The sequence below is a fragment of the Lepidochelys olivacea genome (genome assembly GCF_965140295.1).
Source record: "Lepidochelys olivacea isolate rLepOli2 genome assembly, chromosome: 26".
Classification (NCBI taxonomy): domain Eukaryota; kingdom Metazoa; phylum Chordata; order Testudines; family Cheloniidae; genus Lepidochelys; species Lepidochelys olivacea.
The window spans coordinates 11,993,346-12,018,692 of record NC_140436.1 but is presented as its reverse complement, the minus strand read 5'-3'; the positions used below and the strand labels follow the sequence as shown (position 1 = coordinate 12,018,692).

General features: G+C 48.1%; 1 protein-coding gene across 2 annotated transcripts in view; it reads right to left on the bottom strand.

The window, feature by feature from the left end:
* Positions 1-24,922, bottom strand: part of LOC311513487 (hexokinase-2) — a 62,772-nt gene extending 37,850 nt beyond the window's left edge. For both annotated transcript variants that reach the window (XM_084615361.1, XM_084615362.1), the window contains exons 1-2: positions 24,768-24,922; positions 10,502-10,664 (exon numbers count right to left, since the gene is read on the bottom strand). In XM_084615361.1, coding sequence (XP_084471487.1) covers positions 10,502-10,664; positions 24,768-24,830 — 226 coding nt within the window. In that variant the 5' untranslated portion in view covers positions 24,831-24,922. The remainder of the gene's footprint in view (positions 1-10,501; positions 10,665-24,767) is intronic.
* Positions 24,923-25,347: the final 425 nt, after the last annotated feature.

Genomic DNA, 25,347 nt, shown 5'->3' with positions numbered 1-25,347 from the left:
GATATGCTACCGCTGGCAGTGGTACTTGGCTGCTTTTAACAATAAGCAATAGTGGTTTCATGCACTTTACTGATTTGCTGAAATCTCTCCGTACAGTGCAATCGTCCTGCAATCCCTGCTCGGGCAGACACAGCCAGCCAGCTCCACTGCAGAAATAAGGCACAGTCAGGAAAAGGGCTGAGTGAGCCTCTCTCCTGGCCAGACCCCCCTGACACAGCCCTGAACAGAACTTGAAGTTTCTCTCAAGGAAGAGCGATGGCCATACTCCCAATGCCTGCCCGCCATGAGGGAATCCCTACCCTCAGCACAGCTATCCCCTAGGGTGGAGGGGGTGAAAAGTACCCCCTCAGGGATGAATCTGACCCTACATCCAGGGACCCCTTCAACCAGTTAAAATGCAAGCAGCTCTGTGGTGGCGGATGAGGCAACAATGGGCCACAGCAAGTTGCACAAGGTAGTTGGGGAACTGTGGCCTGTGACACAAATAGCTCACACAGAGGAGTTATGAGATCTTCCGTGTCCACACAGAGCAGACAGCAACGCTGTTTTTGAGGCTGGAGCAGCCTGGTCTTAGTTAGAGCAGAGGAATTGAGCCAGGAGACCAGATGCAGTTCCTGACTTTTCCACTGCCTTGCTGTGTGACCTCAGGAGAGTCGCTCCATCTCCATGCCGAGTAATTCAACCCCAGGGGACCGGTTTCAAAGCAGGGCTTTTCTGAAGGAAGGATTCTGAAGTGTAAATAGGACAGACTGAGTGATCACAGAGGGACAGAATGGAAAGATGCCTCTGAACCATCCCAGGACCATTGCCATGCGCTTGGGCAAACTTTGTAAAGACGGGGCTCCATTCTCCTCTCATCTACACTGGGATAAAACCGGCACAAAGCCCTGTGGCCAACAGGGAAATGGGAGTAAGAGCACTGTACTAGAAAGAGAGCTTAACACATAAGGCTCTGTATCAGAGGCCTGTTGTGAGGCCTGAACTAAAGTAGTGGTCAAGCCTTGCTAATATAAAGCAAAGTTAGCAAGAGCCAGGCGGAGAGCAGGAGTCAGGTTCTTCCCCATAGGGTCCAGGTGGGTTTGTACTCGACACGGTTAGGTACCACCGCTTGCCACAGCCCATGCTAGCATGGCTAGGCTACTATTTGATGACAACTAGCGTGAGCTGGTCTGCTCGAGCTGGGAATCACACCCCCCAGCTTCAAGTGTAGATGTAACCTAAGATTGTGAGCTAGTCAGATCCTATGGCGATGTGACAGAGGGAGGCAGAAAACAACATAAGACAGATATACAACCCTAAATCTCAAGGCTGTCTCCAAATCCCTCATCATTAGAGGGATGCAAAGCAGCGTAAATCATCTACTACTTGAAAGCAGTGTAATCTACCAGCATGACAAGCAGCGAGGGAAAGTGAATCGAGTTTATCTGCCTGTTTTGGTTGCTGTTAGCGGAGACACAACACAAATGCAGGCGAGAGACTCAGATAACGCAACATGATTTGGCTAGGTCCCTCGGGCATAGCTTAACACACAGCTTCTCTGGAGTACGGCCTCCCTTTAATTAATTTGCGTTAGGAAGCCTGTAACGATTCACAAGTATTACTGAGCTGAACCCACCTCCCAAAGGAGATGGGAAGCTAATTCTATTTTTTAAAAAAGCATTGACTTTGCAAGAAATGCAAAGCGGGGGGGGGGGGGGGTTGGAAAAAACAAATCAGAGCTGAAACAATTGCTCATTTCTGTAAAGCTGCCTCTTCTAACCCCCTACCCTAAATCTCCTGTTTAAAATACCTTGTACTCCTGGAAACTAATAACTTGCCAAGACCAGATCCCAGGGGATAATTTCTTTAAAAATCTCATCCAAAATCATCCTTCCACAAGAGATCCCAAGCTGCCACGATGAAGAGAGTTTAAACTTGAACCAGCTCAATCTCTTAGCAGTAAGGGCGGTGTGATGCCCCATGGGACACCAGAGTTAGAGGCAGTGGCCGTGCACTCCCTTGCGAGAGATCAGAGTTGGATCTCTCACTCCTGGGGCGGGCAGGCCTTGTGAGGAAGGTGGCTGGTCAGCAAGGAAAGGAGGGAGAAACAGGTGCCAGATTCTCAAGGACAACCTCCTATCAATCCCATTTTATCCTCAGCAAGCTAGGAAGAGAAAGCTTTGCCCGGACTGTAACACTCTGGTTACGCCCTAATTACTTACACTCATGTTATAAGGAGGAGCTGCCAAGCTGGTCAGGTCATTATCTAGCAAGCACTGGACAGCCCCCCACCAACCCATCTTTATAAGGATTCAAACAACATCCCCACGCCCAAGCCAAGCACCCGAGAACTATGGAGTGTTTGAAACTGGGACCCAGATCACAACTTGTGCCTTCTCTAACAATAACTCAATGCCTTTGAGCATCCTAGATCAGGGAACTGTCTCTCCAGCAGCTGCATACAACAGACATCTGCTTACATGAAAATCTAGAGCTTGGGATAGGTGCCGTGAGATTTATTTTTAAAAATAAAAAGTAGACACTTTAATTTTAGGTAGGCTGAGAATCAGTGACAACGAAGCTTGGCATAGTACCCAGATGATAGAGCAATTTTTAAATATAAACAAAGACTCTTTCAGCCACTCTGCAAGGTAGATTTAGCCTCATCCCCATTTCACAGATAAGAAAACTGTGGCAGAGAGTGGTGTCTTTTGGGACTTGCACAAGGCCACAACAATTCAGGGGCATAGCTGGGATTTGAACTCAAGAATCACAAACTTCCATTCTATAGCCATAAAACCCCAGCAAGGCACCACTGCTTCTCTCCTTGAGATACCCAATTTGCAGGTCAGGTAGCTTAGATCACCCTTGCATCAAGGTAAGAGGGTCTGAAAACTAACAAGCTTCTTAGTTTCTCTAATTCTTGTAACGGTCACCAAGACAGCCCTTGTCTATATCTGGGACTCAACCACCAATGAGCAGCAATGGGTTTAGCTTCACCAGTACAACCTGTAGGGAAAGCCAAGATCTGCACTGTGTTCAAGACAGGCTAATCCCAGTTACAGAGAAGGCCTGTGTTTCATTTCCAAAAGCATTTCTCAAGTGATCGGTACAAAACACCTGAAGGGACATTTAGAAGCTGCCAGGCTCTAAGGATTTTCAACGCCCGTTAAAATCACTGACTAGGACCGAGGGTGTCAACGATGTTGTCAGATGTCACCAGTGTGGTGCTCTGCTCTGTTCAATGTTGATAACAGCCGGCTGCGTGCGTGTGTTCCCTCTCTGTGCTGCCCCGGCTCCGCAGATCGCCGACACAGAAAACCCTGAGAGAACCCCCAATGACCACAGACTCCGATAAGGTACGAAGGCACCCAGCCAGGTTTATTATCTCTGGATCAGATGTCCACAGTTCTGCTAGCACATATGTGCTCCCTGACAATGGATCGGCTCAGTCAGTGGCAGGATTTGCCATTGCCCCCCTAGGCCAGACAATGAAAACTCTTCAAGGGTGCATTCTTATACACAAGTACAAACAAGTTTCACATCACTCCTGACGTATTGAGGTACAACCCCTCGACGTAGTAAGGTGCCGCCTCGCACCTTGCACATATTGGTTCGAACAAAACAACTCTATCCATCATAGTACCCTTTTGCCCCTGTCTTCAGGATGGGTCCGCCTGTTCTCTGTTATCTCTGTGGAATGTGCAAGTATCAGAGTGTTCTGGTATCATCCTGGCATATGTTTGTATCTCTAGTGCCCGGGACCTTTTAGGTATGTGTATTTTTGCAACATCAGCCCTTTCTTTGCCAGCTTCTGTGACAGGGCCTGCCTCTGGGTCACAGTGTAACTTTGCTTTATGTTAACAAAGTCTTGACCATTACTTTAGTTCAGGCCTTAGGCCTCATACTAGGCCTCTGATACAAGGGTTTATGTTTCAGGGCCTCATCTTACCACAAGCCCCTTGTGGGAGGTGCTCAGAATCTGGCAGCATCAAGCCTTTTGAATGTGAAGTCCTTAGGGCACAGACTAGGATTTCCTCTAAGTCTTGTACCGCACCTTGAACACCAACAGCAGCCAAGTATTCAGTAATATGGGATGTGCAACATACCCAGGGTCACACAGTCTTACCAAAATAGCATCCATCCAGGGAGCAACTCAATACCTGTTGCCATAAGAAACACGGTAATTATAGTTGATACCAGCACGAGGATCGCAGGACACACGAGCAGCAGAAGTAAAACAGCCACCCCTGGGGCTTTTAGGATCCGTTTTAATGTCAAGGTGTTATAAAGTGTCCGATGGACGGGACTGGTCATCCAGACTGACTCCCAGAGTTTTTGGGGGAGAGGAAAATGTTCTGGGGTAGGAAAGGAAGGCTTTTTGGGCAGGATGTTCTTACGAAGTGCAAAATCCAACTACGATTGGAGATGCCAATTAAACAATATTATTTGCATTATGGTAGTGCGTGGAGGCCCCAGTGGAGATCATGGCCCCCCTTGTGCTAAATGCTGCAGACACTCAGGGTATGTCTACCCTGCAATCAGAGGTGCGACAGCACCACATGGAAATATACCTGAGCTGGCTGGCGTCTAGCAACTGCAAGTACCGACGGCCGTGACCCTGCGGCAGCATCAGCTGTACAAGCCTGCCTGGGAGGCTGGGTCATTCCGCAGGCATCCAGTCTGCGCTGTAACAGCGTCCCTGCTATTGGTAGCTGAAGCTTGTCTACACTACAGCGGCACAGCTACGGGGCGGCAGTCGTGCTGCTAATACTGTAGTATTGATGCTTCCTACCTTCCTTCTGTCGACCTCGCTGCATCTACACCGGGAGGAGTGGGGGAGCGACATGACCCATGCTTGTGTGAGCTTGAAGAAATAAAACTGAAGCCCCGAATCCAAAAGGGGACTGAAATCCTGTGGCTTACACCATCCTCGGCCTGATCTGAGTAAACAGGTGCTGGGACAGCAGCTCTGGAAAGGGTTATTTTTCGCTTAGCTTTAAAATGTACTTTTAAATTTGTTTTCCCCCCGTTCTCCCCACCGCGCCCCTTGTACAGAACTTTAGAATTCCATGACTGTGCAGACTGAGACTCCACTGACTCACACGCAGGTCTGCTGAAGTGATCTGGAATATTCAATCCAGTCAGCTTAAAAAAAAAAAAAAAGAGAGAGAGAAAAATTGGAGCCGCTCCAGACTTTGTCCACCATGGAAACAAAGGGGGTAGGTGGGGACACACCACAACACAGCTTTGTCAATGGCTTTTCTGTGCCTGTTACAATCTCATTGTTGTGGATCCACCAGCTAATCCTATTGCTGGGATTATTCCATAAAGTTTGGATCATTCTAGCAAAAGAACCAGGCTGGAAAAAAGGGCAAGCGTTCTAAACTTCAACACAGCTGTGCCAAATTCGGCTGGCACAGTTATAGGAGTAGCCGAATATTGCTTTCAGGTCAGTGTAAACATATGGAGGAACCCCCAGTGTAAACCGTCAGTTCAGAATCAGGCCCAGTAAGTTAAGCAGTTTAACCTGATAATTAAAATAAAAACCTATCATCAGATGGGAACGACTTTGTTTGGTTCTGTCAGTACCGAGTACAATACAATACCAGAGCTGCAGTTTCATGCAGATCAGACATTCTCTATAAACTATGAGGAGTATGCTGGCACTTTAAGGACTAACAAATTTATTTGGGCACAAGCTTTCATGTGTAAAAAAACCCCACTTCTTCAGATGCATTTTTGCCCACGAAAGCTTACGCCCAAATAAATCTGTTAGTCTTTAAGGCGCCACCGGACTCCTCGTTGTTTTCGTGGATACAGACTAACACGGCTTCCCCTCTGATCTATAAACTGTGATATATTTAAAATCCTTCAAACCCACATGTGTTGTGACCTGGCTTTTCCAGATGGGGCAATCACACAGTTCTCCCATTTACTTCAGGTATGGGTGCTCAGCATTTGGGGGGGGATGGGGGGGGGAAATCTGGCCTTGAAGTACCTAAGATCCCCTGAATTTCAATGAGTTTTGGACTTCTAATGCCCTTAGGTTTCTTTCAAAATCCCATTCTAAGTACACTGATCTACTTGGGGATTCAGGCATTCCACTGAATACTGTGTTAGTCTAACTCCAATGTGGGTATTATACTCATGTGTATGTGCAATGGAGTACCTGTCTATGGTAACATGGGGAAGGACGTAACATGAAGAAGAAATTACATCTTCGGAATGAAAGTGACATTTCAGGATTCCATCCCATAGGGCAAAGCAAAGGAGCAAAATATTCCAGTAACCTGGCTACCACAGATTTCAAAGAAAAGTAAAACAATCAACTGGCAAGGTATATGAACTGCCTACGCTGTTGAGAAAACAAACCGAGCCTCCGGAGATTAAAATCTGGTAATTGAACACACCATTCTTTCCAGCAGGACTTGTGTTTGCTCAGGGTCTAAGCAAGAGGGCACAGGGATTGGGTCTCCTCTCGCTTACTCTACAGTGCAAGTCAGGAGAAACTCTGTTGAAGTCAGTAGTGAAAACAGAAGAGAATCAGCATTGCTGAGAGCAAGCTGCGTGTTCATAGCTTCCAAGAGCCATTTCGCTTAATAAAGAAGGTGTGGCATAAAATGGGTATGCAAACTATAACACTGCACCCTCCTGACTAATGCTTCCTCTATTTGAGGCCAGTGAAGAGATGGGGAAGAAGGAAATGGACAAATGCCACCCACACTTTCAAGTGCTGAGGGGAAAACCCACAAAGCTGAGAGGCACATTTAGATCAGACTTCACTTTCCAATAAAATGTGTCACTTGATTTGCCTTAGATTCGTTTTCTCTCTTGCACCATGTTGTTAAAGCTAGACATGGTGCTGGAGCAGTCACAAGCTGTGTCTCGATTAACCCTTCATGTGGCAAACAGGCAGTGTGAGTGGCAGGAGCCAGCTTACAATGTTCTCCTGGGGACAGAGCCCAGCTGCTTGTCCAGATGCAGCTGACCCATCTCAAAAGCCCCATATTTCATATGGTATTCAGAGCAAAACATTGGTAGCAAGAGTGCCTGGTGACCCAAAAGGAGCAGTAAGGATTTCCTTTAAGAAAGATCCAGCTTGAACAATGAGAGGAACACAGAGCTCTGACAGTACAAGGTCAGTTGCCTCACTTTTGCTATATTACCTATGGGGAGATCGCAGCCTAGAGAATAGGGTGTTGGACTGAGAGTCAGGATACATGGGCTCAAGTTCAGGATCTGACACTGCCCACCTCTTAGGTCTCAGTTTCCTCATCTGTGAAGTGGGGTTAATGACGCCTCCTTGCCTTCGTAACGTGCTTTGAGATCTACGGATGGAGAATTTGAGGACTTCAATAGCTCAGACATAGGTGAGAGGTTTTTCGCAGGAGTGGGTGGGTGAGATTCTGTGGCCTGCATTGTGCAGGAGGTCGGACTAGATGATCATAATGGTCCCTCTGACCTTAATATCTATGAATCCTGTATAAGAGAATTACTATTGGTCTTTGTCTACAGGGGAAGTCTCCTTTATCCCTAACACCAATTCCCTCTTAGCGAAGACTCCAGAGACCCTGCTGCCCATTACAATATATTGTACCAAACTGAGAATTGAGCTCTTTTTAACTGTCCAACCCATCTCATTTGAGTAGGTGCCAATGTATTTGGGAACCTGATCCTGCAAGATACTAACAGCCCTCAACTCACCCTGAGGAGGTGCTGTGCAATGAGCACCATCAACTCCCATAGGGCCTTAAATTTGTAACATCTGTCTGCTTCTGAGCAAGACTGAGTGGATTACAATTACTTCTAAAATGTGGAAGGGGCATTCATGTTAAGTATTAGACAACCAAACAATTCCATCTAGATGCTTATACAGAACAAGGAATTGAACCCAGTGCCTTAGCCACAAGACCCGGAGCAGAACCTATGATGGAAATGTATCCCCACCCCGCCCAGATTAATATTTAAACAGGACAGAACATGTGAGCATCAATCACTAAGGAAAAAGAGCAAATGGAGTGGGGACAGTTTGTTAAAAAGTTTATGGTGGGATGTGTCCATCAGTGACACAATCATTTGGCGATTCAATATTAGGGATAGATTTGAACCGGGCTCTCGGTTTGCACCCACACAGCAGCGGCTCAAAGCTGACAGCAAGGGCCAGATTCTGCTCTCACTTAGGCTGACATCAAGGGAGTAACTCTCTAGAACTGACGGACTGAGAGGAGAATCAGGCTCTAAGATGTTCAGGCTGCTTAAATCTCAGCTCCTTTTTAGACTATGGGATCTCAACCACAGGAACAAACTGAATCTAACAAAAAATAAAATATTCACCCCTGATGGAAGAACCTGTATGATCAGAGAACTCCTCTCCCCGCAAAAGATATAGTTCTCCTGAGAGAAATCCCTCTGCTGAATCTTTGCCCAAAGGCATAGGAGCAGCAGTAGACTGGCAAGTCACTGTGCATCATTGGATGAAACTTTACCCAGGGTAAAGTTTAGAGCTTTATTGTTTAAAAAGCAGAAGATGCAGCAGCTCCAGGAAAACACCAAGATCCCTTCAACGCTGCCTAAGGCTAGCGAAACCAGAAACCACCTCCGGATGGGATTTGGCGTAGGGTTTGTATGGGGACATTGACATGCCTAGCAGAAACCCATGGCAGCGAATCTCAGAGCTCGGGGCTACAGGCTCGCGGGGCTCGGGCTACGGCACTAAAAACAGCTACGTTGACATTCGGGCTCAGGCTGGAGCTCGGGCTCTGAAGCCCGGGGACAAGGGTGAACTTCACAGCCCAAGCCACGATGTCTGCCCTGCTGTTCTGAGCACTGTGAGCCTGAGTCTGTAGACCCGGGCTCTGAGACTCACTGCTGCAGACACACCCTATGATGGCTCGGGGTCAGTGACACCAATGTCAGAGGAGCTGTTCTCACGAGACTGCAACCCAAAGAAGGGGACGCTCCGGGGCTCAGCTGGTCTTGCCAGACGCCTGCGACGTGGCTCAGAAAGGTGGATGAGTTACAGCGATGGAACAAGCCCTTCCATATACACTAGGACATTACAGCACTATAGCTACCCTGCTGTAGTGTAGACAGGACCACAGACAGAAGCAGCCAGGGGAAAAAAAACCCAAAGCAACAGCAGAGCAGCTGGAGACGGGAGGAGAAATGCAGACGGGTGCCTTCTTCTACGGCTCAGTTCCTCCTCCCTTTCCCTCTCCTGGATGCTGGCCACCGGGTCCCAGGTTGGTCGTTTCGATACAAAGTCTTTATAGCGGTGCCACCGAGGTCACCACGCTCTTTGGGCCAAAGAACCACTCCAGGACACACGCAAATACAGGTCCAGTGAAGTGGAATTTGCCCCAGAGTCTTCCAGATCCTCTACATACCCCTAGCTCACCCAGCTGATCTCCTATCTCAGCAGTCGTTGACCCATTCCCCACCCCTTTCCCTGCACTACTGATGCTGGTTCAGCTCCCCCAGGGCAGCAACGTTGGGAGAACCAGCGTCACAAAGACACCAGCTGCTGCCAGCATTTCAGCCGTCATGTCTCCTGTCCTGCGCAAGGTCAGTCTAATCAACCGGGTTACTTAACACCTCAGCCTCTTGGCTACCTTAGGGCTCCCCAATGTTCAGCTCTGCTGGAGGGAGGTCAGCAACTGTGGGAAACCACTGCCAAATTTCCTTCTCATGTCTCCATCAGGGGCCAGGGGTTATTCCATGTCACCCGCTGCATGTAATTGACTCCCTGACTTTAAACCAGAAATCCTTCTTTTCTCCCTAACCTAAGCCTCTCAGCGCTCTTTAAAGAAACAAACAAATCCTACACCCAGTTTCCTGACAGTCATTTATCTAGAAACTTTCCTAACAAATACCCCAGTTGATTTATTTATTGCTGGTCCTGAACGCTTTAGCAGATGTTACATCAGCAAATCAGTTTTAAAGGTAATCTGGTGATTGCACAGAGATTACAACGATTGGAGGGACAGTAATAAGCTGCCTTGGCTAGGGGACCTGGGAGAACAAAGCTGTCAGCCATGGGAGGAGTTTGTTGCATCTATCTAGGTTATTATACCAGCATCATTGTAATATCTGAGCACTTTCTGGGCACTCCTATGCTAGGATAGTGGCTGGCAGGAAGTGTTCAGTTAAAAGGCTCGACTGTGAGTGTGTATTATGGGGAGCTAAGGTTTCCCATTGTCACTCAGAGGTCAGTTGGCCTGCTGGCACTCCCAGCCCCTTGTGTTCTACCTGAGACTGTTTCTGTCCTGCAAGAAGGGGCATTCTCGGCTTGCGACCCCAGTGTGAATTAGGCGCAAGTCTCTTCAAGTCAAGAGAATTACACCACCAGGGCAAGTCGGAGAACTGGACCCTTCATTCCCCAATTCAAACACAACAGGAGGACAAAACAATCAGGAAGAGGGTGTAGAGAGGAACAAATAAGGAACAGAAGAGCTCATTCCTCCACCAGCACCCCCACCCACGTTGTACACAGAACAAGCAATTCCTTGCAGCACTTTACCTGTTCCATCCGGGGTGGATCTCACAAACGAGGGCAACATTTTCACCGACGCTGTGGGGTTGGTGTCTTCTCTGAGACCCTTCTCCATCTCCTTTCGGAAGCGCTCAGACACCTCCTGGAGCGTTTCATCGGAGAGCCGCATGTGATAGAGGTATTTGTCAATCTGAAAGGTGTAGGAAAGCCAGTGGGTCAGCATGGGGTCAGGCATTTTGGATGGACCCATGAGAATATTACCCAACCACGGGTCCTCGCTGGGGACTGAACCAGAGACCCTCAGCACCAATGCGCACCGGCCTCTCTCAATGGAGCAAAAGGAGTAATTCTTTTGGCAACAGTAGACTATCGTCTTCTCTATGGACCAGCTGCTAGCATGGTACATTTCCATACAGACATAGCACGGCGTTTGAAAAGGACCAAATCAAGCTAACGCCTCAGCTCAAATCACAACTAACACTCATCAGCTGAATTGAGTCACTACAGATAATACTTTGTGCTTCCCACATGCGTTCCTTCTCAGTGTCAAAGCGCTTCTCACATTAAGGAAGTAAGCCTCACAACCCCCAGGCAGGTCAGAATTATCCCCATTGTACAGAGGGGGAAACTGAGGCATGCAACTGCCTGGTCTGCTCTTCAGAGTTGCCAAGCACCCATCACTCTCATCAAACATTAATTGGAGCTTCTGGTGCTCAGCATCTCTGACAAATCAGGCTATATGTTATTCGTCTGTGGCCTCGTAGAAAAATTGAGGCAGAAGTAGGAACTGAATTCAAGATCCTCAAAGGCCACTGAATGCCTTAGTTACCAAGACTCTCCTCCTTAAGGCCTTTGAAACTAGCCAGCCTGTCGGTCTCTGGGAATACCAGTTTTATATCAACAGGGCAGGGTAAGCTGCTGGCCTCTCCCCCCAGCCGGGAAGGACAAACACCATGGCAAAGTTAGGATCAGACTTTCCACTCTGGGCTTCCTTTATTATTCAAACACAATAAAACCGTCAGAGTTCCACACCTAAACTGAGTCTTTTCCCTGACCCTAGACGGAGACAGCCAGCCCCCGATTGAAAACATCCCTGCAGTTTAATTACTTGGTTTAAACAAATTAAAAAGGCACGTTCAAGTGTCAGTGAAGTCAGAGGAAAGCTCTACTCGCCCTGTTCACATAAGGCAAAGAGCGCGCTTCACCAGAAATTACGTGGGAGGCTTTTAAAAGTGCTGTATTGAAAGAGACGGTTGGCATTTCCTAGGCCAGCAACATCCAGCTGGCTGAGAAGTGACCTCCTTCATGGACGTGGCCATATGACCACTAGGGTGAGCAAAATAAGTATCATTTTAAGGGCTGCTTTCCCCCCTTCCCCTTTTTCATTCCTTGTGTGTTTTCGGCCACACCGCCTCCTAGTTGCTCATGCATTTGGGGCCAGATCCTCAGCTGGGCTAAGTCAGCTTAGTTCCATTCAAGTCAATGGCTCTACACCAATTTACACCCCCTTGGGATCTGTCCCTTGAATCGCAAACATATCTCTGCTATCCAGCCAGGATATTCTTACTCCCTAAGGAAAACTTCTGGTGTGCTGAATAAAGTCACAAAAAGAGGCCAGCAGAGGACAAGCTGACAGGCAGATGTGAACATGCAAAGAGTGACATCTGAAAGGGCTTCTCAGAGCAAGCTAGACAGGATTCCTTTATGGGACCTTTAAATACCATACAGTGGGGAAGCCAAATACTTATCTCCGCTTTCCCAGCTATGTGCTTTCACTCACAGGAAATCAGTTCCCACACAGCCCACATACCAATGCTGAGGTAACAGCCTTCAGTTATGTGCCCCTCCTCCCACTCGGAGTGGAAAAAAACATGAGAGGAAAAGCACATGCCCAAATCCTCATTTTTGCAAGAGTTCAGGATCTAGGACTCTGGGCCTGTCCCATCTCCAGACTGCTCAGATGTTTGGACATGCTGGAAGGTCGAAACAAGAGCATAGCCAGGGCAAGTGGGAATGTGCTTGCTTTTTAAAATCAGATTAGCCAGGCTGTTTGTAACATTGGAGCCTTCAAAGCCTTCAGGAGCGGTTAGTAGTTGATGCATTGGACACAGGGCAAGGGGCACAATATTATTTCTCAGCTGTGAGCTTAATGCTGGAGGAATGAAGTCATTGTAAGTATCCTGCACCGCGGGTCTTTGCTGTTCTTCAGTTGTGCCCTTTTATAGTCTCCTTGGGAGAAGCCAGCCGTGCAGTTAACCAAGAACGAACTCAGCCATCTAGCAGGAAGATTTCACATGGGGTTTTCATCAGGCTAACTAGGCCTGCACCCCAACACCCTCAACTCTTGAAGATCCATTATCATCACACCCTGGGCCTCTCTTTAGTGAGAAGTACAGGCAGTTTTGAGGAGCCCAGTCGGGCCGTCCTCACCAGAGACACACACCCTCCTTCCCAAGCCAAAGTATTTATTTTTCCTCCCTTTCCCCACTTCACTTCTGATCCTTCTCTCCCGCTGCCCCATGGTGCTGCTGGTGGAAAATCTTTCCTTCCCCACATGGTAGCCAAGTGCTTTCCAATCACTTGCCAGCTGAGATCTACAATATTTGCTCTTCCACCTCCACCTATGGCAAGGTACAGCGAGCAGAGAGCATGCAATACTCTTGCTCAACAGCAGATGCCACGGTGCCCGGTTTGTGATAACATGGTGATGCACCTTGGCTGATCCCCACAAACCTCTCTCACTATAAGTCTGGTGCTTGCCAAGATCCTGATGTACTTACGATTCCACGGTATTAAAAATGTCAAGAAGCGGGGTGACCTTCCGCTAATTCCACAAAGCTCTTTAAAACCTGGATCCATCATCTCCTACACACTTAGACTGAGGCTACTAGCCATTAGTCTACCTTCTAGCTAACACAGGCAAGGCTGTAAGTCATGCTATCCCAAAGCCAGTCTGGGGAATAGCATTAAATGAATTTAAAAATACATATAATGTCAGCAACTACATGAGCTAGGTTAGAGAAATGGCCAAGTTTGGTTTCAAACTGAGGTCCCATTGAGCAAATAGTCCCCGCAGCTGAGGTATTAAGGCCCTGATTCAGCAAAATACTTAAGCATGTGCTTTACCCTAGTGATTTCAGGGACTACACCGGGTGGGACATCACCAGTCTGAAACCAAGACTGACCATTCTCATGGAGCTCAGAGTTATAAACAAGTGTTTTATTGAATCAGGGCCAAAGTGATGACTCTGGACTCCAAGTAAGTTATAACGAAGCAGCATTTGTGGCTATTCGGACGGCATATGGGATGCTGAAATGCAAAACTATTTGGAAATTGACTGTGTTATTTAGGAATGAACAGGAATGAAACTATTTGGCAATTAAATATATAACCCCACAATGCTATGTTGTTCCAATTAGCCATCTGTATTTAATGTAAGTAAATTTACATCTAATTATACAGGTACGATCTGGCAAGATGGGAGAATTAGTTTGTGACTGTGACAGATGAATGCCTTTGGGGAGGAACATCCTCGTTGGTTGTTCTACCTTTTTAAGATCATTGTCAATCTCAAATCAATAAGTTACTCGAGTGCAATCTGGAAAAGGAAATTTCTTTGGGATGGAAAAAAGTTTCACAAGTTAATGGTGTTTCCCTGAGGAAATCGAAACCAGGTAGGTGGCAGAAAGTTGTAGTACTGAGTTTAAGATGGCATGTGTTATACACATTCATAGCACACACAGCAGAGAAAAACATTACACTTGGGCAGAAGTTTAGTTCAAACCTCAGGAATTGTTAAGATTCCAGCAGAATGAGACACGAACAATCTGGAATGAGCTACGGAAAGACACCTAAAAGATTCATTTCCTGTTCCTTATTCTCCTATTAGCTATTGTCCAGACACTGTAAAAGCAAACCCTGAATCACAATTAGAGATATAAACTAAAGCAGGTGTAATGAGTAGGGGGCAATTTAAAATAGCTACCAGCTATTCAAAAATACCTCCAAGCGTATTCTGTATAAAGCAGAAAATCAAAGTCTAAAAACTAAGTCCTTGAAAAACTGACTATGGGGTAGTCTGCTTCTTGTCCTAAACTGCTGAACAGCTGCCGTGTTTCACCCCAGAGGTGGCTGCATTTCACCCGTGGGTGACAGGGTCCCTACATAGCCCTTACTTCACAGGTGTGTTAAGAGGCTTATGTAGTTCATATTAGAGAAGTGTTTTTGAGATGCTCAGCTGACAGAAATTGTAGGAGACCTAAGCAATGATTATGAATAACTGCAATCCCTATTTGTGGAATTCAACCAAAGAAGGGAAGAAACTGCAATTACACATCTTTTACCATCCCGCATGATCTCTGTTGGCAGCGTAGCTTTGGGAGGAATAAAGTGGAGATGGCCCTGAAACCACAACCCCAGAGTGAAAGCAGCCCCAAACTTTAAATTCAGATCCACATCCAAATTCTGCAGCTCAGGCCCATCTCTGTGTGCACATGGCTGCATTCCTGTAATGTGGGGACTGGTTACAGAAACCCTGTGCAAAGTCCAGTGTTATTGCCAATATGTTATGACTGAAGCCTCCATCAAATTATAGAGAAAAGGGAAATGAATATTTTAAATATATACTTATTTCACCTTTAGATAATGGTTGGACTTTTTGAGGGTAGGAAGTGAGGAATGATTAATACAAAACAAGGGAGCTCATGGCTGAAGAACAAGTCTCAGCTAATTTTGGGTGGCCACTTGAGAAGAATTTGTGCAGTAGCAAAGGACAGGACAGATGTACCTTACTCAATGGACAAGTTGTGAGGTTTCTCCTTTTCCTGCAAACTCGTCTCCCTCCTCTTGAGCACATGAGGCTAGCAAGGGGCTTGATTCTGTATTTATGTCCATTTTGTTTTCTGGCTGGATAAGATGTAAACCTCCGGGGCTGTCGATTTAGCACTTGGTTCATTTTCTGTCTTGTTATGTAGCATGGCCTACTGGATAGAGCACTGGGCTAGGGCTCAGAATACCTGGGTTCTATTCCCAGCTCTGCTACCTGCTAGGTGACCTTGGGCAAGTCACTTCCCCTCCCCGAACCTCAGTTTCCTCATCTGTAAAATGGGCATAATGATATTGCCCTCCTTTGTAAAGCGCGTTGAGATCTACTGATGAAGAGCGTTAGGTATAGTTATTACTTTATTAATACACACTTATATTATCTTAGCACCTAATAGCTCCAATCAGATCAGGGCTAGGTGCTGTACAAACACGTAATAAAAGACATTCCCTGGCTTTAAGAGCTCACAATATAAAGTGTACACCTTAAGCACCTGATGCTACAAATATTTAAGCGTGTGAGGAGTTTTGTTCAAATTCAGTGCAATGTTTTCATGCGGAAAGAGTTAAACCCCATGCTCGAGTGCTTGCAAGATTGGTACCATCAATGCAGCCACTTGTAGAAGTAAAATCACTCAGGAGTAAAAGCACACAAATGCTTGAAGAATCAGCAACTCCCATGGAGTTAGTAACAGTACTAGGAGCAAAAGGAATGAAGAATCAACCTAATGGTTAAAGATTAAGGGTAACATTGTATGGATTAAAGCAGTACTCCAGTTATGTGGATCTTTTGTCTTGATTCTGTTTCCCCAATCGAGTGGCAACACTTATCTGACTACATCTGAATGTTTTGTAAATCATAGCATGATAGTAGCTTCCTGTTAAGTACAAACACTTCCTGCATAACAAAGATAATGCAGCATGGGAAGTACTACAGAGCTGTTTATTTTAATGCAAAAGAACCTGGGCACATGCTTGTCTTAAATTATTTTTGCATGCTGGCCTTCTGAAGGAGAGCAATGCCATTTGCCTTTTTCTATGAATCATCACTTCATTTTTTGGCTGATTTGTTCAGCTCCACAGACATGGCAAGAATTAAATTCAGAATAAATGTGTCCGGCTCTACAGTGTTTTCTCTCTCTAGTTCTTAGATCTGCTTGTGCATTTTAGAAGCACTGAGAGAATTTAATGTTAAAAAACATTAAAGGCCTTTTTTTTTTGTGGTGGTGGTGGTGGACTGAAAGTTCGGTGTGTGTTAGAAAGAGCTTGTGTTTAAGTTGCAAAGTTTGGATCCGGATTTAACAGCCCCATGGTGATCAGATCAAATCTGGGATTTTGGTTTGACCTGCTCCACTGACAAGCCATTTACAATAGCCAGCCACAAATCAGGCTGTGAAATACCCTTGAAGTTCGGAGGGTTAGTTTAGGCCTGATCTCTGCATAGAAGTTCTGCTTGGTATCAGGAACCTCTTCCCAAGTCCCACAGGATGGTGGCCCCAGTAGGTTTTCATTTTTACTCCCTATCCCAGCTACGGATTAGTAGAAATGTAATTAAAAAATGAAAGTTTCTCAAATTCTGAAGCACAAAATAATACTTTGAGGTCCTCTGATGAAAGACACTGTACAAACATTAAGCAATTCTCAAAACATCCCTAAGAGGCTGGCAGATGGATCACCTGACCTGCCACTAAAATGCAGTCAATTTGGTGGGGAATGCAGCAAGTGTTTAACAGCACAGAGTGACACTGCCCCCAGTTTAGGACAGGAAGCAAATAATCACCCATCTAGCACTTTGTATCATCAGCGGATTTCAAAGTGCTTTGCAAAATTGGTGTTTTTATCCCCATTTTACAGAGGGGGAAACTGAGGCACAATGAGGTGAAAGCGACTTGCCCTAGGTCGCATTCTGAAGCCGCAGGAGTGCAGGGAACAGAAACCATTTCCCAGCTTGGGCCTACTGCCACAGCTAAGACCATCTGCAAACATACTGGTAAATTTAGGTCGGCAAATGTGATCACACGGGTGAGCATCAAGGAGTGGCCTAACACAACCCACACACACACACACACAGAGCTTAAAATCTTAGGGACAGAAGGAAGAAATTCTGCCACCTACTAAATTACAAGTCACGATATGCTGCGTGATTGTGTTTTGGGTACGGATTGCTAGTATTGACACTGATCCAGGAATTGCTCAGCATTTTGCAGGAAGATGCTGCCGGCCCTCACCCGCAACTGACTGCCCTGGAAGAACTCGGCACTTTGCAGAAATAAACCCCATTGTGACTTTACGAGAGCAGCAAAGCCTGACACTCCTCCCGGATCCTATTGCAGCACACTACAGCCTGAGTCAGACAATTTCCTGTACAGCCAGTTTCCTCCCCACCCCCCTCCCTCAGGAGTCTCATTTTACAGGACAAAGCATGCGAACGGGACGCCTCGAGGGGTGGGGAGTAAGGAACCGATTACTAAGAGAAGTCATGCTACAGTGCATCATCAAGGACCGACATAGTCAGTCTTGCCCTCACCGAGTATTTTACGAGAAACCAGCTGCTGTTCGCAGCAGCCTAAGTGCAGCCCCCAGGAAAACCCCCACCCCAGCGCAGGGAGCATTTGACGCTTGTGGCTCAAAGCACAGAAACCAGAAGCTACTGTGTATTCCAGCCAAGCTTCCATTCAGCTGCTATCAGCTACTGCTGTTGCCACAGGACAAGAGAGGCCAGACAGAGATGAACTGTGATAAAACAGCCTCTGGGTTTTGTTACCTCATTTGTCTCCCCCCCCACCCCACATACACTTTATATTGCCAACTCTTAAAGCCAGGGAATGTCTTTTATTACGTGTTTGTACAGCACCTAGCCCTGATCTGATTGGAGCTATTAGGTGCTAAGATAATATAAGTGTGTATTAATAAAGTAATAACTATACCTAACGCTCTTCATCAGTAGATCTCAACGCGCTTTACAAAGGAGGGCAATATCATTATGCCCATTTTACAGATGAGGAAACTGAGGTTCGGGGAGGGGAAGTGACTTGCCCAAGGTCACCTAGCAGGTAGCAGAGCGGGGAATAGAACCCAGGTATTCTGAGCCCTAGCCCAGTGCTCTATCCAGTAGGCCATGCTACATAACAAGACAGAAAATGAACCGACAGCCCTGGAGGTTTACATCTTATCCAGCCAGAAAACAAAATGGACAGCAGGAGGACCCCACCAAAGTCCCTCTACCTTGATACGATACTATTGTCCAGCTGGCTCACACTCACCGGAGTGTGGTGGTGGGACTTTATCCAGTCCCCCAATGGCAGGTATCCACAATGCAGAAACCACCACAATGGGACACTGAGCAGAGAGGCCCTTAGAAGAGCTGCCTGCAGGGCAAAAGTGAAGGTTATTGGCTGGGTATTTTGAGAAAGCTTGTCTGCCACAGACATTGCTGGACTCGTTCAGTGGCTGGAAGTTGCCAGTGTCCAGGGAACCATCCACCCACCATCCTTCCCCAGCATAACAACAGTCACAGTTTAAAAGAAAGACAATGACACTGAGATTTAAGAATGACTCCAAGTGACAAGGGGAAGAAGACACTTAAATCCTTCCTCTAAGCAAGCGAAAGAAAGAGCCAGTCACATCAGAAAATGGTCAGATGGACTGGTATCCAAAGGAGAGTGGAAGTTTTACAATTCTGCAGAAGATGGAAGGTTGATGACTTCCACATAGCCGACTTGACTTGAAGAGACAGACAGAGACACTGTACTGAAAGGGCGGCCTCATTATGAAAGTAAAATTAAATAACTTAAACTTAGCTATTATCCCTAATTCGTACCTTTAGCTAGAAGGAAAAGAAAAACATACCAGCCCAATTTTTCAGCTCTGAATCACAAGTGTCCACATGCAGTTAGTACTTTTCCTAGCATTATTTCTGCCACAAATGACAGCAGTTAAAACATAATGGTTCAATCAACATTAATGTATGAGACATGCAGCACCGACCCAGTAAACGTGCCACATTCAAATATTAATAGTCTTAGTGTTTTTAAAGCACCTTTCATCTGTGGATTTCAAAGTGCTCTGCAAACATTCATTAAGTTTACACAATCCCTTTGAGGTTTGACAAGTGTTACTTCGACCCAGTCTACAACTGGGCAAACTGAAGGTGAAGTGACGTATGATTAGGACCCTACCAAATTCACAGTCCATTCTGACAATTTCATGGGATTTAAAAAAAATTGTAAATTTCATGATTTCAGCTATTTAGATTTCACAGCGTTGTAACTGTCGGAATCCTGACCCAAAAAGGAGTTGTTGGGGGGTTGCAGTACTTCTGCCCTTCCTTCTGCATTACTGCTGCCAGCAGTCCTGCTTTCAGAGCTGGGCAGCTGGAGAGCGGCGGCTGCTGGCCAGGAGCCCAGCTCTGAAGGCAACACCTCACCAGCAGCAGCGCAGAAGTAAGCATGGCAATCCCGTACCCCACCACCCTTACTTCTGCCCTGCTGCCTGCGGAGCTGGGTGGCCGGAGAGTGGCGGCTGCTGGCTGAGGGCCCAGCTCTGCAGGCAGCAGGACAGAAGTCAGGATGGCATGGTATTGCCACCCTTACTTCTGCTCTGCTGCGGGAGGGGCGCTGTGTTTAGAGCTGGGCGCCTGGCCAACACCTACTGCTTTCTGACCACCCAGCTCTGAAGGCGGCACAGAAGTAAGGGTGGCAACACCGCAACCCCCCGCAAAAAAATAACCTTGCAACCCCCCTGCAGCTCCTTTTTGGATCAGGACCCCCAATTTGAGAAACACTGGCCTTCCCCATGAAATCTGTATAGTATAGGGTAAAAGCACGAGACCAGATTTCACGGTCCGTGATGCGTTTTTTATGCCAGTGAATTTGGTAGGGCCCTACTTATGCTACATCCTGGCAACTCAGTAAGTGGGGAACAGAACCCAGGAGTGCAAGCTCAGAGACTCAAGCTCTAATCAAGAGACAACATGACCTCTTGAACAGGATTGTGATCAGGAACGGTTTCCATCAGCCATGGTTGGAGCAACAGGATCAATAACCTGCTCAGATTTTTTTTGATTTTTTTTTTAATATGTAAATACTCTGTTCTTCCCCGGTCAGTTCCATGAAGATGCAAGTTAATGAAGTGTCATTTCACTAAATCAGTCGGCCAAGGTTATTGGTGGTTCTCCAACTGTGGTTTGCAGAGGGTGGGCTGCCTACCTGGATCTCCTTGTTTCCAACTGCTAAGGTGCATTAGAAACAACAAAGAGATACATTCACTACTTTCCGAATATTACTTTCCCGTGCATGCAACTGCAAATGGGAGACGTGATGCAGTCCACACTGAAAAAGCTGGAGCACCTATGCGTTATTATTGTTTGATTTTATGGTGTCCAGAAGCCCCCAAGTAACAATGGCAGACCCATGGCAGCCACATCGCAAGAGACAGCCAAACACAATCTACTGTCTTGACAAAGAAACAGCACACTCGGCGTTCAAAGTAGCATGGCCATTAGCTAAAGATTTTGGTTTTTTAAAATAAGAGGGCTTACAGAAGCTTATTTAATACACAATTCTGAAAGAAATCCGAAGTCTGGAAGGAGTTATTTGGGGAAAGTATCTGTAAACCTATTTCATCATACATAAACGCAGCCAGTGTAGCTGAACCTTCTTCTGTTGAGTGAAAAGAACTCGTGGCACCTTAGAGACTAACAGGGCCAATTATTGCTTGCAACTTTTTCCCACATCCGAACAATAACCTTTGTTTGCTCTCCCTAGCAAAAGTAGTTACTGAAACAGAGGGACAGACCATGCTTTGCACACCACGTTCCTGGTTTGGAACCAAGTGAAATTCCTTAAGAAAGAACTTTATGCTAAGTTACTGATAAGGGCATAGCAAACTGAGAACAGCAAGAAAACCCAGAGCAAACGCACCAACACTATTTGCCTACCTCCTGTGTCTTGTTACATTACATATATCATAGGAGCTGATTCCACTGTTACACAAGCCCCGTTATATCTAAACGCAATGGAACAAGACGGAAGCCTAAACTATATTTCTTTACATATCAACTTGATTTTTGCTAGGTATTTTTACTTCCAATTTAATGCAACCACCAGCAGGGACATCACGGACATGGTAGCATTTCTTAGTTTTACATCTGGTCTCCCTGGCCAGCGGGTTCTTATCTGTGTCACTGTTGCTACAAAGGGAACATATAGTACTAAAACGAGGAAGTGATTTTTTTCCCCCGCTAAAAAGGGAGCATTAATTGGAATTTCGAAATCCTGATCAGCAGCTTCAGACGAGCTAGAGCATCTGTGAGCATGTGTGTACAGCAGCATATGACCACAGCACTGAGAATTGAGCTTTACTGGGTGTCCATATATGTAACAAAAAGCTGGTCCGTCTCTAAGATCTAATTTAAGGACATTCACCAGACTAGCTGGAGAATTCAGAATCCATTTTCAGACAAAGTTTCACCATCAGAGTGACCCCCCCCTCCCCGCCAAAATAAAAAGGGGGGGGGGGATTCACCTAACTGTTCATTTTCAGAGACCAACAGCTGGTTCTGTTCAAAGCAGGACAAATACATTTAGCTTACTCAAATAAGCTAAACGAACACTAGTACATTTCAGTATGTCCACATTCTGAATACATAATTACTTGTGAAAATTGTAACTATACAATAATAGAGTGAGATCACACAATTTGTTGATTTGCATTTTCAATCCAAGGACTGAGACCGTGGTTTGCTCAAGTTATGCATATGTTTTTTGTATTAATTTTTCTTTTTTTTTTTTTTAAAAAAAAGCACTGTTGATATATTTGCCGTTCACTTTCCAGACAAAGCGGGAGGCAGAGTTAATTTTTTTGTTTTCTAACTGGTATCGAAAAACACATTCATGATGTAACACAGGTTTGGTGGGGACTAAAACTGGGTTCAAAGTTCCCAGTCACAACATAATTCACTGCCTCCCCCTCTCAACTTCATCAAAAAGCCATTTATTTGGTTTGCAAATCCTGAGTGACCTAGACTATCTCCTCAACCCTGCTCTGTTACCAAACCGGACATTCGGCATATATCCACACTGTGTCACCATCCTGCTAATGCTGATGCTCAGTGTGTCCCCAGTTAAACTCCCCTACCCCACAAGATGAGGGGGAAAGGGAAAGCATTGAACTGCAGGGTTTTGACACATGGCATCACTGAAGAACCCTCTTCAGGCTTGCAGGGAGGAACCCTCCAGGGAAGGTTTTCACATAAATCTAAGCATCCCACTCCGACACGTCCTAAAATAACCCTCACTCTTATAGACAGAGAGCCTAACCCTAAAGCAAAACTTTAAATCGCAAGGTCCCCATCCTCCCGCCCACCATGGAGCAGGCCAAGGGGAGAGAACAATACTGGAACCCAAAGAAGGATTTATATTTCACCACTGGCGCCCTAGGGGGGTGAGGGGGGGGCGCTCTAACCATGTGGCTCAAGCTAGGCCTGGGGATCAGGAAATCTGGGTTCACCTGAGCTCTGCCTTGGCCTTCCTGTGGGACCTTGGGTAAGTTACAACCTGTCCCTCACCTCCCCTAGCCCCCAGCTATAAACTGGGGGACAATACTTACAACCTTCTGTGACTGGGGGTAAGAGCCCTGGCTGGAACAAGCTACAGGAAGGTTATTGTCTATAATGGGCCAAAGCAAAATCTCAAATCCACGGAGCGAGGAACTTTGGGATGCTTTAAAAGAAACAGTTCTGTTGGCTGGCGGGAAAGTGCCCCCTGATTTCCCAGCCGCCCCACCTACTCCAGGGCTGGGAGGGAGGAGATTTAGCAGGCACTGAAAGGGTCTGGCGGACAGGGACATACATGGGTCCTGTAAAACCCAACAGCAGGAGTGGGATCTGCATTCCCAAACTGCCAGGAAATTAATCCCAGGGGCGCCCCCATCCATCCTGCTGGGCCAGGCTTTGGCAGCAAGACAAGGGGAGCCCGAACAGACTTCCCTCCCCACAGACACTTTGCAGCCGCCTCCTTTCCAAGCGCATCCCTGTGTTGGAACTAAACCCCTGGGGAGGGGAAAACACCTTCAGAATCGGCCCCTTCCAGGATCAGGTCACATCCTTCCACCCACCCTTAGCCCGGTGGGCAGAACCCCCCAAACCAGAGGCACTTCTCCCCACAGCCCATGGGGGGTGGGGCGGAGACATGAAGTCAAGGCAAGACCCCCTGGGGCCGGGGACCCCCCCCTATTCTCACGATAAAAGCAAGGCAGTGGGAAGACCGGCCCCCCCTGCAGCTGCGGCCCAGGGGGTTAGGGCACCCCCCGCTTGCCGGATTTGCAGAGCGAGACACAGGACGTGGGGTATGCTTGGAGTTTCCCAGAATGGGACCTCCTAGGAGGGACCCTGAGCTGCCCCGTCCACCCTCCGCCCGGGGCTCCCAGCTCCCCGGTACTGGGAAGGGGGGGGGAGAAGCCCACTTCACACTCCCACTATTCGCGCCCCCCCCCCGAAAAATAAATCGAGAGGGACGCACAGCCGAACACGGGTCAGCAATTCAACCTGACCCGGGGGGGGGGGTAGCGCTGCAGCTCCCCCACAAGGGGATGGGGGGGGTAGCGGGGAGTCGCTGCAGCTCCCCCACAAGGGGATCGGGGGGGGGGGGTAGCGGGGAGTCGCTGCAGCTCCCCCACAAGGGGATCGGGGGGGGGGGGTAGCGGGGAGTCGCTGCAGCTCCCCCACAAGGGGATCGGGGGGGGGGGTAGCGGGGAGTCGCTGCAGCTCCCCCACAAGGGGATCGGGGGGGGGGGTAGCGGGGAGTCGCTGCAGCTCCCCCACAAGGGGATCGGGGGGGGGGGTAGCGGGGAGCCGCTGCAGCTCCCCCACAAGGGGATCGGGGGGGGTAGCGGGGAGCCGCTGCAGCTCCCCCACAAGGGGATCGGGGGGGGGGTAGCGGGGAGTCGCTGCAGCTCCCCCACAAGGGGATCGGGGGGGGTAGCGGGGAGCCGCTGCAGCTCCCCCACAAGGGGATCGGGGGGGGGGTAGCGGGGAGTCGCTGCAGCTCCCCCACAAGGGGATCAGGGGAGGGGGGTAGCGGGGAGTCGCTGCAGCTCCCCCACAAGGGGATCGGGGGAGGGGGACAGAAACACCCCCCCCACCCGGAGCCAGGTATCGCCCGCTCCAGTCCCCGGACCGGTGAGTTCTCTCCGACGGGACAGGCACATGGCCCCCCGGCTCGGTATCGATACCCACCGCAGAGCTCGGGAACGGCCTCCCCGCCCAGTCCGTCTGTCCGTCCGTCCGGGGATGGGGGGGTGGGGGGGGGTATCGATTGTAGCCTGCAAAGCCCGCCTCGATCCCTCCTCCAGCCCCGGGTCCCGCTCCGAGCCTCACTCACCCCCTTACACACACACACACTTATTTACACACACACACACACACACTTATTTACACACACGCGAGGTATCGATGGGGGGGGCTGCGCCCACCTTCTGGCCTTGGTCATGGCTGAGCTCGGTGAAGAAGTAGGCGACCAGGTGAGACGCGATCATCTTCCGCGGCGGGCGGGAGCCGGCGCCGGTCTCGATCAGCCCGGCCCCGGCGGCGCAGGAGCGGGCGGGCAGCAGCCGGCACGTTGGTCACTTTCCGCTGCAACAATGTGGCTCATTCAAGAGATTCCCCCGGCCCGGGAGTGACGCGCCCCCGCCGCCCGGCTCCCATTGGCCAGGGCGGGAGGGTGTGTGCTCCGCGGGGGGCGGGGCGCGCGCCTCTGTCTGTCTTGTCTGTCTGTCTGGGCGAGCGGGGGGCCTGTCCGCCCAGCGTGGGTCTGGGCGCGGGTCTGTCTGCACTGAATGTGGATATACACATGGGTCTGTCTGCACGGCCCCTCTATGCATGGGTCTGTCCGCCCAACATGGGTCTGTCTGTCTGCACTGAATGTGGATATACACATGGGTCTGTCTGCACGGCCCCTCTATGCATGGGTCTGTCCGCCCAACATGGGTCTGTCTGTCTGCACTGAATGTGGATATACACACGGGTCTGTCTGCACGGCCCCTCTATGCATGG